Below are 15,502 nucleotides of genomic sequence, written 5' to 3'. Positions count from 1 at the left end.
TGATTTACCTTCATGCCTGGACTTGAACATGGCATCTGAAAAATGCAGACAAAAATCTACCCCTCAGGTCTGGTCTACTGTTCCCCTAGACCCCCCACTGCATATAAAATAATCCACATGCTTGATGTTTTGTTTTTTTTTTACCAAAGGAAGAAGACCAGAAACATTACTGAATCTGTCAAGGCTGTAAATCATGCAGCTGTCCTACATTTCTGTCCAATTAAGAGATCAAACACATGCAGTCTCTGTTTCCAAACACCAGCCCTGTGGGCCAGAGGCCTCAGGAACCTGATCCTTGTGACTCTGTGATCGCATAAATAGAAAGAGAAAGAAACAGTGTGGGAGAATGATTAATAGCAACACGAAGCCAAAACTCATGATTCACAGGGACACCGATGTACGGTAAACAGACCAGAGAGCGTAAGAGCTAAAGAATGTGAGAGGAAGTATGTCGTGCTGAGTGCGAGTGAATAAGACAGTGGGAGGGAGCAAAAAGTGTAGGTGTGGTGTATCATTCGGTCACTGCTGATTCAAAACAATTCTTTCACTCTCTGCCTCCTCTAAGGTCAAAACTGGAGCTGAAGGCAGAACTTCATAGTTCTCGTACATAGTTGACAACAAGAGGAAGTTTGTATGGGAAGTGGTCTCGAATCAAGTTGTGACAGCGACATGTGACACAGGACACTTGAACTTCTATCACTACATAAACTGAAAGAGTTATTAGCAGAGTACTGATCACCAGTCACTTTCTCTTCAAGCAAACACACCAAAGCTTTGGATCTCTGGTCAACCTGAGGAATCTGGGACCCTTCTTCCCTCAAGATCAAGTCTGGGCCGGTCTGTAAGTACTGAGAGCTTTACTTTCAATAACTGTGTTTCAACTGGCATGTTTTTCATTGCTGCTATCCTTCAGAAAGATTATCTTTTTGGAGGCTGACTTTAAACAGCTGAGATTTCGATTTATCACGACAGTCTAGCCAAAACTAGCAACTGAAATTCTGTCAACATTCTTTTGTAATACTGTTGCCAGTCACTATCATACCATGACTGTCTCTGCCAATACCTGTTTTTCAAGCTCCAGCACAATAAGAGATCATAGAAAAGCACTTCATCTTAAATGCTTCAGAAAAATCCTTTTAAACTGTTCTAATATACACCTATTTCCCCTCTTACTTTTAGTGTCACTATTTATTTATTATTTTTGTTATGTTTTTTGTTTTTTTTATTACTCCTATTAAAACTGAGAAGAGAAAATCACTGTCAGGAACCAGTTAAACCAGCTTGCTATAAATCACTGCTTGTTGTTTAAAACTGGATTCAGACAGAACTTGAAACTACACTGTAACCATTGCAGTACAAGATCATCAAAATATAGTAATGTGCCACTGTTTCCATGCCGACTCCATTATATTTACACTTTGTTATTTTGAACAGAGATGTGCGAAGTCAAACTAAACGAAGTGAAAGTTGAGGAGAATGCCTTCCTTGCACAGCCAGCGCCGGGGGCTGACTCGCACAGCATCACCTGTCAGGACATCTCCGAGCACACGGACCATCGGAAACTGGCCATTTGCAGCATCATATGTGGCATCTCCTGCTTCGGAATAATGTCCCTCATGTACTCGGTCAAGGTAACTAATGATTATTAGAACGATTTTATTGAAATATCAGTGCTGTTTGATTGTATTACTGCACTACTATTGTAAGAAGTACAACTAAGCTCTATTTAAACTTATTTTTTTACTTAATTGGTTTAGTAACCCACCCATGAAGTCTGAGTAAAGGTTTCAAGAGTGTAGACAAACACAAGATAGGCCTATTTTCATGAGTGATGATCTTATTGAATAATTAACCGTTTCAGTTTGTTCTCATATACTGTGTTCAAAGACACTCAGCTGAGATCTGTTGCCAGAAACAGATACTGTTGACACACAATGAAACAAGAGTACAATGAAACTTGACGGCAGTTAGTGATGAACACGTATGCATGCACTTTTATCTAAGAATCTAAAAAAAAAAAAAAAAAGGAAATCTAACACCCTTCCTCATTTTTTTTTCCTTTTTCAGGCTCGAGAGACAAAAAAAAGACTTAAAAATGAAGACAGTCCAGAAACACGAGAGATGTTTAAGAAATACTCAGAAAAGGCGTGTAAATGGGGAATCGGCTCCATTGTAGCCTGGGTGGTTTTAATTCTCATCTTTCCATTGCTTCTGGGATTCCTGTCCTATGTTGTAACCTTCATAGACTGACAGTGAAGATGCTTTCTACAGTTCAGTGAGCAACGAAAGCAAATGAATTGTAGGAGTGCAGAAACAGACTCTTTCAGTGCCTGCATTGGACACTGCATCCAGACCATCCAAGAAGTAACTTATTGACAATAGGTTGGACATTAACAGTCATATTTTAAATTGTTTTAAAATTTGCTTGTCCTCGGTTTGGATCAAAGGTCAACAACCTGCTACCTACAACATAAAAGGATTCATCAGTTTGCACAAAAGGACTAAATATAATTTGGATGCCTTTTGGTAGTAGCAAAACATACTGGATTATAATAGTAACATACTTAAATCACTGCCATTAAAAAAACCCGTAACTTTCAGGAATTTGTTACATGTATGAGATGGAGCCATGCATAAAAATACATCAGCACTGTCCAAACAAAAAGCAACTTTAACACTTCAGCAAGCTGATTTTATTTATAATCTTAAATTGGAAATAAAACATTGAGACACTCACAGAGAGCATGACAAGTCAAATGTCGAGATCCAGATGTGGTTACATTATTAACATTCTGTTCTTGTAAATAAGTTGTATTGTTTAATATCGTGTGCTTTTAATGTTTTGTACACTGCATGTATTTCAGACTTTGTAATAAAATGTGTAACAGTCAAAAAGCACCTGCTTATTGTGAACTTCTTACAAACAACTCGACAAAACAACGAAATACAAAACACAGTTCAATTGTATTCTATTAGAAATACAGAGCGCAGACTTCTATACAAGTTTACACACAAACCATTCGACGTGTTCAAACACCACAAGCAGTATTAGAAATCACTACATCAAAGATGAACAGAAGCTTAAATGAAGTGAATGGACTATAGTTAGAGTCCCTGAGTAAAAGCACAGAATGCACCGAAACCTTTAAATCCTTTATGCGTCGAGATGAGAAGCATCAAGCATAATCAAAAAATCAACAATGCAAACTTTTGTCTCACTGGTAACTCACTGTATTCAATGCTGACACTACAAAGTCCTTTGTGGCGTCTCCTTTATAATGAAAGCCACAGGCCTTCCTGAGAGTGTATTAATAAGGCATTCAATTGAACCAAAGCTTAAATGTTTTAAAAGAGGAAAGCTTTATGAAACACTCTCTGATACGGAGATGTGGCGAGCAGGAATCCTAGAGATCTTTAACAGATGCCACAGATTCATGTAAACAAGTGCTTTCTTTGAATGGTTATTAAAGGACAAAACAGAATGGAGCCATTTCTTGTTAAATCTACAAAATAAACACCATTACCTTGCAAAATATATAAAGAATGTGATGCATTCTTTACAGTACATCAGTAATAAAACATTTTACAGCTCTGCAAGTCTATTTATTGTCGTCTTGTTGAATTTACAGTCAATTTGAACATAATACATACAAATCCCATTGTTTGGTACAAAACAACCAAGACCTCTGCCTCAGCCTGCAACCTGCTGGAGTGCCATCCAGGTGTCTAACTCCTCAAGTTTGGAGCAAAGGAGGGACTCCAGCTGCTGCAAGTTGAGGCTATCCTCCATTCTGGAAGAGGCCTCGACACCTCGTCTGGTTCTACAGATCCCAGCGCTCCTCTGGGCTCCGCCCCCAGATATTACACCGACCAGAGGTTTCTTGGGCTTCCTGGCAACACCCAGTTCAGGGAATTCGACAAAGCGCTTCACCTTTTTTGGGCCAACGACAGCCTGAGAGCCGTCACGCCGGTTAAGAGGCACCTCAAATATGGTTTCCAAGCGCCTGAAAGAGTTTGCAAAACTTGCTTCATTGATCAGAGTTTAAAAGAGAAAAGAATAAAACAGCCCACTAAACTCTAAAAACCTAATCGCATGCTCTTCAAGTCTTAAAGGGATAGTTTGGCTAAATATGAACACTTCATCAGTTACTCGCTTTCATGTTTTTCCAAACCCAAAAGTCTTGAAAAACAGAACATGATATTTTTAATGAAACCACAGAGATTTCTGTCCCTCAACTGAAAGTCCAGGTAACAAAAACTGAAGATCCAAAAAGGTCACAAAGATGTCATAATATGAATCCATATGAATTGATTCACTCAAAGACTTGTAAAGAGATACGAATGCTTTATAAGTTTATTATCACATATGGTTATGTTTTACTATGTCTTTTTGACCTGGTTGGATGTTTTGGTTAGTCTGAACTTTCAGTGGAGTGACCGAAACTTTCACAAATACACATATATATGTATTTATCTTAGTTTGCTTTTTCCAAGATTAACCAAAGTCCCATGGGTTTAGAACAACATGAGTGTGAGTAAATCATAATAATAACCAAATATATAGGTAACCAATTATTAAGTTGATAAATGGGCGAGTAACTCCATTAATCAGAAAACAAATCATTTGGAAAATCTCTCACCCATCTGGAGGTTTGCTGAAGTTTTTGTTTGTGTAGATTTCCTCCAAGCTGAAATCCTTCTTCTTTACTCTGTAAAACACAAAACAAGAAATGTATCTTTGCTGTGCTGAAGTACAGACACACAGATAGTTATGACCAAGCCTATAACCTTCTCTATGCATACACACCTGATGACCTTAGGAAGGCCCATAGGGGTGAGATTATTCTGAGGCTTTGGAATCTTTTTACGGATACGAATCGAGGACACCTTTCCACGCTGACCGTCTTTAATCTCTGTCTGTTTACACAGAGAGCAAGGATGCAATCAGGATTAAGGAAACATTTTACACATTTTAGACTAGAAGCCAAAGTTAAGAGAAAACTTCAACCTTGATTTCAGAGTCTGATAGTGCTTTCTCCTCCGAGAAGGCTGCAGAGAGTTTACAGTCAAAGCTGGATCTCTCTTCCTCTAACGACTCCTCACACTCCATCTGATGCAGCCGACTGTCTCCTTCCAAAGAGCTTTGTGAAAACGCACTTGAGGAAAGAAAAAGTAGGATTTCAACAACTGACTTGCATCTTTCTTCTTATGGGAAAACGTATGAGTTCACCGACATGATAGATTATACGATAACAGGTAACAAAAAGCAGGCGAACTCAGGTAGGAAGGCTGGGAATTTGTTAAATTACCTGCAGAGTGATGACACAGAGGTGGAAGGTGTCTCAGGGCTGGGAGTGACAGAGGAAGGGCCGGTTAAAGCATGACAGGACGTGAGGGTGGAGGAAAAAAGGGGACTGAAGGAGGACGGTGATGATGATGATGACGAAGAAGAGGCGACAAAACTAAAGGCATCTGAAACACTGCCAGAGCTGGTGTCGCTAGTATGACTACGCCCCTGGCTTGAGCCTTTAGACAAGAACGCTAAAGGACTGGACAAAAAACACGAGGCAAGGGCTGTGAGGGACGTGGAGGGAGAATAAGGAGAGAAGGGGCACAAAGGGCTACCCCGACTAGAAGGGTACACCTCTTTACGGAGACACAAAGGGGCAATTTCGCGCTCAATCTCCACACTGCAGACGGTGTGCCGGCGAGTGCGCTTGGACGGAGAGTGAAGGTGGATGGGAAGTGGAGCGGGTGAGCTCTTTCTGCTGGGTGAGGTAGTGCTGATGTCATGCGTGTGGGACCGGGGGAAATGACAGTCACTGAATACTAGGGACGGGATTTCAGGGCAGGAGTAGCTGCGCAGGAGGCGGCTGGGACCGCTACCTGACAACGATACTACTGGAACGGCTTCAGTCGTCTTTTCTTGGCTCTCCGCTTCACTGTTACCTCCAATAGTACCTCTCCTTTTTGCAACCGAACCATCTTTTCTTCTTGATCGGATTAAATTCTTTGTGGGTCTGCTTAGTTTTCTTTCTGAATGCACTGGAGCTGTCGAACCAGGTGACGGAAGTGCCTTTATTTCTCTTCTTGCTTTCAGTCCAGAAATACAGGACTCCTGCTCCTCAGCCGAAATAACTGATTGTTCGCTGCGCAGTAGTGTTCTTTTTGAAGGCTGACTTGGTCCCGCTGGATCAACCACTGAAGTCACGCCAAGTTCCTCAAACCTGTGCTTGAGTGGACGAATGTTTCTCCTCTGCAAAGCATCGGCTGTATTTTTAAGATGCCGTCTTGTTTTTCGTGTTTCGATGGACTTCTCAAACTCTTCTGATGAACCATTCATGGTCTTGTCAATCAGGACATTCTGAGTACCATCTTGAGAGGATGTAGTATCGGTGGCATCAACTTCATTGCTAGAGGTCAGTGAAGTCCTACATTTTAAATTTTTTCTCAACTGACCTCTAATTGTCTTGTCCCGTCCCATTTTATTTGTCATCTTGTCATCTTTTGGCACGTTTGAGTCTTGGAGTGGTTGCATTATAGACACCTCTTTCCTCTTTTTCCTAACCTGAACAAATGTTTCCTTCCACCCGTTTGATTTCCAATGCAATGTCATTGTTTTTTACTTTATTATTCCTTGTAGGTCTTCCCTCTTTAGCATTCTGCAAATCACATTTCCCCCTCGCCTGCAAGTCTCTCTTTGTCTGATGAGCTTCTCTGCCTCTCTTTGGCCTCACTTCTCTGACAGAAATGCTCTTTGAAGCGTCTGATACTGTCCAGTCCATGCTGTTTTCAGACGCCGATTCCTTCATCTCCAGATCCAGAGGCTTTGATCTGGTCACAAAAGTGGCCAGTTCAGTGGAGGTGGGTTCTGCCGACCCTGACATATATTTCTTTCTAGGGCTTTTCCTGGTGGCCATACGTGAAAAAGATTCTTTCCCGCCAACTGTGCTTGTGGCTTTATCTTTCAAATCAAAATCAGAGAAAGTGCTAAAAGAGGAGACTCCAGGATCAGGTTTGTTTACGCTACTGTCAGACACGGGTTTCAACAGGTTTGATTCCTCTTCTGAAAAGTTGGACTTCTGATTATGTCCACAGGCTGTGTCAGTGCTACGGGTCTGTCTCTCACCTGACAGACTATGCAGAACAACCAGCCCATCCGTCTCAAAACTGGCCTGGCTGGACACACTCACGGGACTGGCAGGATTCAAAAGTTTGTCTGTGGATGGATTTGATTTAGTTCTGAGGAAAGGGCTCTGTGCTTTACAAGGACTGACATCTCGTGTCCCATCCTGAAGGACGCCTTGTGACTGGCTTGAAGGACGGTCTATCTGATTTTCTTCATTTGATGATGCCTCGTTGTGCATTTGAATATGATCCAATACTGGCTTGTGGTTGTTACTTGTCGTAATTGTACAAAAATCCAGTCTCTGTGCAACTCTGTGGCGTTTTACAGCAGTGCTGCATTGCACCTTTTCTGAAGAAGGCCTTTTTGGAAACAATCCATTTCTATATTTGTCAGTCTCTGCTTCCTCAGACCACGTTGAATTTTCAACATTTGACTCTATCAGCTTTTCATGCTGATTAGGAAGTGCGTTCAAGGACAGAGAGTCACTGGGCTTAAAAAGCCGGACAGGGCTCATGACAATCTCAGTAAAGCTAGCCATCTTGGATTTGAATGACTGTAGAAGCGGCCCAAACTCCCATCTTTTTATTGCTGAAGGGCTCTCTGGGGAATCCCTCTCCGCTGGCTTTTGGCCGTGGCTTTGCTCCTTTGCAGGACTGCCATCTCCTGGCTGTGAGCTCACACAGGGTGATACCAGCTTGTGGTTTTCTTCTCTAAAATCAAGAAACAAAAGACATTTCAAGCTTGTTTGCGGACTAACATTACAGATCTTAATTTGTTTGTTTGATGCAGCATCACTCACTCTGAAATTTGCTCCTCCATCCCAGCTTCAACTCCAGAGCTTTTCTGAGAAAAAAAAAAAAAAAAAAAAGTGGATGAACAAATATTTTGCAAGTATTTTAGAATTAGTTGGTTTAAAAAATAAATAATAATAATAATAATAATAATTCTACTTCTTGCCAAAAAATGCCAACCTGCAATTTATACAGCATAAAGAATGTCATAGAAGTCAACTAACTGGAGGGAAATGATTTAAAATGTGTTTAACTTCAAAACATGCTCACATTGTACACAAAACACTCCAGACACCTATTTTCATGTCATTTGGCACTGCACCTCAATGAAAATTTTTTGGGAAAACGTTACTGACTCACTGTCCAACCTTATGGGATGTCACATGCCATTGTCTCCCTCCCTCTGTATATTAGATGACATATCCACAATCAATTTAAACAATACAAATAGTCAAATACTCCTAGTGGCTCTAAATATCACCAAGAAAACTACCCTCATGAACTGGAAATCAAGGAATACCATTCATATTACATCTTGGAAAAACTTACTCATATAGTACATCTCCATGGAAAACCGGTCAACTCCCGTTCAAAATAACACATTAGAATAACACCCCTCTTGGTTAGGTCTCAAAAACTTCCAACAATCACAAATCAGCTAACCTTGTTTGTCTGAAGCCATCCTCACGATACACTTTCATCAATATCTAAACAAGATTGGGGGAAGGGCCTTAGGAGGAGGTAGCAACACTGACTAATATCAAACCTAATGAAATGCTTATTAAAGATTAAATGTATTTTTTTCTCTCTCTTTCTCTCTTGTCCCCCTTTTTTTTATATTAGCAGCTTTGCCCTGGATTTCTTGCCTCCGGCTGGTTCAGAACTACGTCTTTGTTTTTTTTAATGCTTCACATATTAGATGATATACATACATTTATTCAAACAAGGGAAAGAGGGAAGAAATTAAACATACATGTTAGGGGTTGCAAACTACTAATTTCTGCTAGTCGATTTTTTTTTTTTTAAATACTCGACGTTCATGCTACTGTAATTTAAAAAGACATTAAGTCTTTTCAATAGTTCTTATCAATAAACATTAATAAATTCATAGTCAAATGCAACAATTATATAAACTGTCAAAACTTTATAATTATGACATTATTTGTATCTTTAACAATCACAAAGGTATTTGTATCTGCATTCATAGAAAACCAGGACGGAACATCATCCAGTTACTTGATAAGACCGTTATGACTTTTTTTTCATAGTTATCACTGAACAAGTGTGCAGTGTTAAACTAAAATAATTAATAATATCTAAAAAATATTTTTCATGCATGCAGAAAGAGGTCCTGACAAACGTTTAGTGATTATTTGAACATGACAAAATCTTCAAGACTTGAAAATGTGAACTTTAAACTTCGCATTTTTATTATGCAGAACTCAGTATTTTTGTGAACTTCACTAAACAAATATGTGCATGTGCCACACAAACCAGCAAAAGATAAAGCTGCAAACATGTAGGCCAAGTAGAAAATCTATCTGTATCTAAGCTGATTATTAGCCTACTCTTGAGAGAGAACTGGTTTGGTTTTTGAGAGACTTTAGAGTCGTAACGCGGCTGTTTGATTGATGAGCGCACTGTGCTTATTTCATTTATTTGTATCCTAAGGTTAAATCATTGCCTTTTAAATATATACAAAATAATATAACGTGTATGATGTATTATAATAGGTGATATTACTGTTGCCAAGCTCTGATTTCTTAAAGATGCACAGAGAGGCAACAATCTTTACAAAAAAAAAAAAAATTTACAATCTTTCACTTCACACTCTAATTGTGTGGGTTAAGGTCTGTGTATAATATTGCACTGATCCACTTGCTCATCTGTTATCTAGCAAACACCAGAATGTGCCAGCCTCAGCCGAATATTTTAATTATTCCTCGTCCGTTAATCGTTTTTGAAGCCATTATCCATGCCATTCCAGATAAGGTTTTCGGTTTCAGGCACACACCTAATTAATACATGACATATTTGACATTTTACATGCAACATAGATAGACAAGTCACAGAAAGCCAAAGTCATAGAAGGTAACAGCTACACACAATATTATAATCCTAAAAATCACATACTTGCAAACTCTGTGCATCCATTATGGTTAAAGCATGCTCGAGTAGTCGGTTGTTTACGACAGCGCCGGCTAGTGGTTGAAGTAGATCACTCAACTAGTCTTTCCAAGCCTTGGGCTGAGCGGGCTACACATTGCATGACACTTTTTTAATCCAACAAACACTAATTGACATACATATATGTCTATCACGAATTTAACAATAAATGAGGAAAAAAAAACAAAAACAAAAAAACAACAGCAAAAGAAAAAAAAACACCAGCAATAACAACAAATAGGGTAAGCGTGGCATGTGTGGGACTTTGGGCCCTGTTCTCCTCAGCACCTTTCCTTGATGGCCCGTAGTAGTGTGACATGGGCTACGATAATTATTCACCAGGAATTGAAATATATATATATATATATATATATATATATAATATTTTTTTTTAATAAAGTCAAATGTATACACCTAGGAGTTCACTATTTCACCATGGATAAAAACAAGTTTTTTTTTTTTTTTTTTTTTTTTTTACTGAACTGTTGCACTCAATTTGAACAAAGACAAGTCATCTGATACTTAATTAATTAACTGTGAAGATAGATTTCTTGTGTAATTCAAAATACATTAAGTTTAGATTATTAAACAACAAATGACTTACAGGTAAACTACGTGAGAAAAATAAATTTTCCTCCTCCTGTCACAAGCAGAGATTTAAAGAACAAGTGTAACTGGAGTCATGTGATCACAGAACCAGTGTGTCGACTAGTGACAGAACTAGAGGTCGACCGATATATCGCTCGGCCGATATATCGGGCCGATATTTGTCATTTTTTTATATATCGGCATCGGCGGATATCCGTGTTTAGTAGCGCCGATTTAAAGTCAGGCACGTCGGCGGGCAGCCCCGTGTTATTGGCGCGGTGGAAAGTGCTGCTGCACCCACTGCATGTGAAGCTTTTGGAATATTCAACAACAGACCTGCGAGATAAAGGTAGTCAAGAGAATTTCACTCTGTAAATTGGGTGGAGAAGTTGTCAGCTCTTACAAACACTGCAGCGTGATTGAGGGCTCCGTTTCTCCGCCCAGCTCACAGACAGCACCGCGCTCTGAGAGACAGACGTCCTGGAGCTGCCCAGAACGGTGAATCACATGTGTTCGGAAGCATGGTTTGATGCAGACAATAACCAGTTTTCCATCCAACTCATTTGTATTTAGGGATGTCAATATTTGATAATTTCCATGATCGATCGTCGTTTAAATTAACGATCAAGTAATAACCTTAATGCTGCAAAATGCGTCTGCAGCGTATTATTATTATGTGCAAAAGCCACTTGGAAAAAAAGCTTTCTCACCTGAATTAAAGGGGTTTTAGTATTAATAAAATGCTAGTAGCAGGACTGTAAAATGAATAAATGTGATTATGATCGTTTGATAAAATGAAGAGAGCGCGCCATACGTTTGAGATCATTTTACTTTTGCTGAATGTTTTCTGTCAAGGAGACCGCTGAATGCGCCTCTTTAAATGGTTTCGTGGTGCTCGTTGTTGTATTTTGAAACGCAACTGCAATGTTTTCAAATGACACTATAGTAGTAGTGCAACGGATCATCATTGATCGGATCCGTTCAGATCAATATCTTCAGTTCTGCATACGCGTGACCCGCGGATTGATTTATGAAGAAAAAAAAAAAAAAACGTTGCGCATGTTCAGTCCACACTCAGTGATAATGCCGAGCGGAGGAGCTTGAACGCCCCGCGCATTTTGGCTTCCCTGTCAGATATAATGATGAAGGAAAGAGGTTAGAGTGAAAAGATTGTGCCAGGTCTTTATGAACAGGAGAAGAAAAAAGTTGTGGATATGCTATCCCGAGCATCCTCTGTTGCGCTCACGACAGACGGGTGGACGGAGAGCTCTGTGATGATATACTGCTCACTTCATCACAGCAGACTGGGAGATGAGAAGTCCTTATTATTATGTTAAAAAGAAGATATTATGCCATGTGCACTAAGTCCATACGAGGACGAGCGAGCGCGGGTTTGACTAGATGTATTTGGAGGTTATTGCTCACGTCTCGTTCTGCACATATCCAAATGTTTCCATATTCGCAATGTATCTGAATGTTAAACTATAATATTTTTTTAATGTAAACTAGACGGAAAAATCATCCTCTTCACATGAGCAAAAACGTCCTTTGCATTACAGCAGAGAGGACCTGTATAGGGTGTATTTAAACTGACCAGTGTAACTTTTTAAATGTTTGGTTGACTCTATTTTAATAATGAACAGACTGCGATGTAAGTTCGAAATTAGAATGCACTTTAGGTGTTCTGTGTCATTTATACCAAACACAAATGTTGCTGGTTGCTAGTGTCTTTGCAGCACTACTGTTATTTATTTTTTATATATTTTTCAGTTTAATTGATTTTTATTTCTAAAATTGTATTTATTTAAATGTATATTTAAGTTTACATTTATGTTCCAACAAACTTGAAAAATTCTACTTGATAAATGTAAATGCTCTAAAACTTTTATGTAAATGATTGACATATACATATATATATATATATATATATATATATATATATATATATATATATATATATATAAAACCTGTTTTATATATTTAATACTTGGTCAGTTTATTAATTTTAGTGCACTAAATTAAGATGAATGAAGAGATGGTTCAAGTCAGTACTCAATAAATTATGATAGGTTTAGAAAAAATGTGTTGTGCATCCACTTATTATTAGTGTGACATTTTAGCATGCAAATCAAGGGGAAAACTCCAAGATATCGGCCCTAAAAATCGGCAGCACATATCGGCCATCGGCTGACCCTGACCTCTAAACATCGGCATCGGCTATAGAAAAACCCATATCGGTCGATCTCTAGACAGAACTAAATGATTAGAAAACCCCATAACCTCCCTTTTTGCTTTTAAAACTTACTGTCAATACTTTTCTCCCCTTTTTCATTTGTTTCCATCTGAATGGCTCACAAAGGTGTGCCACTGTTAGTTCCTCTGTGTCGGTCTTCCCTCCCTGACAGCATCATATGACTCTTATAACAGTAACACCTCACGATTACGACGAGCATTTTTACTCAAAAATATGATGTATGGCTATAACAGAAATCAACAGACTGATCAATATGAAGATTATTCCAATCCTGTAGACTGTGAGCTTCAGAGGCCCATCTTTGGGCATTTCCCACTGGATTGCACCAGTGAACATGAGTCAACCAATGATCTTTGGGTGATTTTCCCAATATGACCATTTACAACACAAATAAGCTTGATGCATGCCCAATGTCAACACCTTCAACCAAAAGGCAGCAGCAGAATAAGAGTTGAGAAAACCGTTGCCTGCTCCGACAGTTGTGACTTGGGTCTTGATAAAGAAGTAATCAGATAATTGTGTTTACAGTGACCAAGAAGAAAAGTGAAAGGTGCTGAGGGATGACATTACCATGCTGTTTTTGTCTTTCATGATGATGAGCTCAAGTGTTGAGACTGTGGTGACTGAGCTTCATCGTTGAGTCTCTTTTCTAGTCGTGAGATGCAGTCCACTTTCTGTTTGTTGCCCTTATTTCTAAAACACCACAACTGTGGAACAAGCAGGTCATTGGTTATCCACTTCACTAGAATTTACTAAGGATGAACAAAAGGATAGGAAAAGTTTAAGCAAAATTTTAGCTTGCAATTTAAATATGAAAATTAGTTAATAAATAACCTCCATGCAGTAATTGCAACATAAAACTGGATTTCCCCTTTTAGGAAACAGGCAATAACATCCCATGCAATAATAAGCTACAGCCTTACAAGGTATGCATAAGAAACAGTTTAGTGTCATATTATATAAGGGTACTAATCAACATATTAGCTTTTTTTTTTTTTTTTACTTAAGTTAAAAAGCTATAATAAATTTCCATTTGACAACAAGTTTAGCATCTGGCTCTTCAATATTTCCTAGTCTACCAAAAGCACAAACCTTGATCAAATAATTAGGGGGATAGTGATTATATAAAGGGACTCAAAATGTTTTAACTGCGTCATTATTTTAATTCTCATATCGCTCTAAACCCGCATGACTGTCTTCAGAGGGACATAAAAGAAAGTATTTTGAAGAATAATGTGGCAACCTAAGCACCACGTATCCCAACAAGACATTTCTCAAAAGATCTCGGTTTATGAAATAATATCAGACAGGTTTGGAATGACAGAATAAGGCGCAGAAATAACGACCGATTCTGAACATAAATAAATATTTTTAAATAACGTCTTGATCAGTTTCCGTTTGGTACCTGTTTGAGAAGTAGGTAGTGCTGAAACTGTATTGTCATAATACTGTCATGAGTTTTTGTGTGTGTACAGTTATATATCTCTTATCAAATCTTGTCGTTCCCGACCGCTGGATTATGTATTAACAGATGTAACGCTGTGAGTACAGTAATGTTACTCAATCGCGTAAAAATAATGATAATAATAAAGAAATCGAAACCCTTTGATTAGTTCTCCCACACGGACGCGGTGTACGTTACAGGGAGGTTATAATATTGCCCGTGTTTGTTTAAACGCGGTTCTGTTATCAGTGAATGTATTAATATTGGAGAAAAGGATGATTAACTTGTGAACTGTCACAGATCGTACCGTTGAGCTCACTAACAGTCAGCACTGCGCTTAAAACCGGCAGAATATGTTTTCTAATATTTTGGTTGGAGATCAAATTTAGTATTAGAATTAGATGTTTTAACATAAGTATTACACGTTTTCTCGTCGTTTTAATGTGTAACAGACTCGACATTCAGCACTACTCTACCGAGAAGAGATCAAACAACGGCAGTCTCAGATCTCAGACATGCGCTTGAACGGAAAAACAAATAACAGCAGTCAAACAGATACACGGTTAATCTCTCAAAACACAAAAGATGAAACCAGACTGATTCTTCAGGAGTTACAGTAATTAATTGTGTCGCCCAGCAGTCGCTCTATGAGACATGTAACGATACGTGTCCAGACACTGCTGTGGTTTTGTGTACGTCGTCGACGTAAACTGCGGCTAGCTGGGCTATGCTGCTATCTACGCACAAACACGTCAAATAAATAGCATTTAAAGGGTGTTTTACTATCTTTAACTTCAGACACAGATGTAAAATATAGAACTAAAATACACACTAACCTAAAATCGTCTGAGGGTAAACGTGCGGTGAGGCTGTGAGAGCATCTCGTTTAGGCGTTGTTTGTGTGACATTTCCACGCCGGACTGCGCCCGAGGTTCACCATTGCACTGACTGTTCAGACCTATGATCTCATTCGGCGCGAGCGTGTTCCCGGTAAGACGAAGAGCCAATCAGAAGCTCGACAAGCATGAGAATGGCCCGCCCATCGGGTAAATTCTACGATCTCAGCCAATTAGAACTGTTCAACGCCAGCGCACTGACCAATTGTGTTTCAGGAGGGAGAAACGCAACCA

The 15,502-nt window shown here is 39.0% G+C and overlaps 2 protein-coding genes across 3 annotated transcripts; one reads left to right on the top strand and one right to left on the bottom strand.

Annotated features, from left to right (window-relative positions):
* Positions 1 to 557: 557 nt before the first annotated feature.
* LOC113047177 (transmembrane protein 265) lies at positions 558 to 2,896 on the top strand. Its single transcript, XM_026208474.1, has 3 exons — positions 558 to 841; positions 1,435 to 1,631; positions 2,068 to 2,896. Exons 2-3 carry the CDS (start codon positions 1,437 to 1,439, stop codon positions 2,248 to 2,250), a joined length of 378 nt encoding a protein of 125 aa, XP_026064259.1. The 5' UTR covers positions 558 to 841; positions 1,435 to 1,436; the 3' UTR covers positions 2,251 to 2,896.
* LOC113047166 (uncharacterized protein YMR317W-like) lies at positions 2,668 to 15,327 on the bottom strand. 2 transcript variants are annotated; one of them, XM_026208455.1, is made up of 8 exons: positions 15,209 to 15,327; positions 13,499 to 13,635; positions 7,929 to 7,972; positions 5,310 to 7,839; positions 5,009 to 5,156; positions 4,808 to 4,917; positions 4,641 to 4,709; positions 2,668 to 4,004 (listed from the first exon to the last, which is right to left on the bottom strand). In XM_026208455.1, exons 4-8 carry the CDS (start codon positions 6,614 to 6,616, stop codon positions 3,692 to 3,694), a joined length of 1,947 nt encoding a protein of 648 aa, XP_026064240.1. In that variant the 5' UTR covers positions 6,617 to 7,839; positions 7,929 to 7,972; positions 13,499 to 13,635; positions 15,209 to 15,327; the 3' UTR covers positions 2,668 to 3,691. The 2 variants fall into 2 exon arrangements, with proteins under 2 accessions (XP_026064240.1, XP_026064241.1); XM_026208456.1 differs by lacking the exon at positions 15,209 to 15,327 and having other exon boundaries at positions 13,499 to 13,641.
* Positions 15,328 to 15,502: the final 175 nt, after the last annotated feature.

This window comes from Carassius auratus, chromosome 28 (assembly GCF_003368295.1).
Source record: "Carassius auratus strain Wakin chromosome 28, ASM336829v1, whole genome shotgun sequence".
NCBI lineage: Eukaryota > Metazoa > Chordata > Actinopteri > Cypriniformes > Cyprinidae > Carassius > Carassius auratus.
This window is presented reverse-complemented; position numbering and strand designations above follow the sequence as displayed.

What these genes read in the sequence shown, in the direction of transcription:
- LOC113047177 (XM_026208474.1), top strand. Translation starts at nt 1,437, where the DNA reads ATGTGCGAAGTCAAACTAAACGAAGTGAAAGTTGAGGAGAATGCCTTC. An exon ending in CCCTCATGTACTCGGTCAAG is followed by an intron (nt 1,632 to 2,067) that starts GTAACTAATGAT and finishes TTCCTTTTTCAG; the next exon opens with GCTCGAGAGACAAAAAAAAG.
- LOC113047166 (XM_026208455.1), bottom strand. Translation starts at nt 6,616, where the DNA reads ATGACATTGCATTGGAAATCAAACGGGTGGAAGGAAACATTTGTTCAG. An exon ending in TATCAGACTCTGAAATCAAG is followed by an intron (nt 4,918 to 5,008) that starts GTTGAAGTTTTC and finishes CTGTGTAAACAG; the next exon opens with ACAGAGATTAAAGACGGTCA. An exon ending in GGCCTTCCTAAGGTCATCAG is followed by an intron (nt 4,710 to 4,807) that starts GTGTGTATGCAT and finishes TGTGTTTTACAG; the next exon opens with AGTAAAGAAGAAGGATTTCA.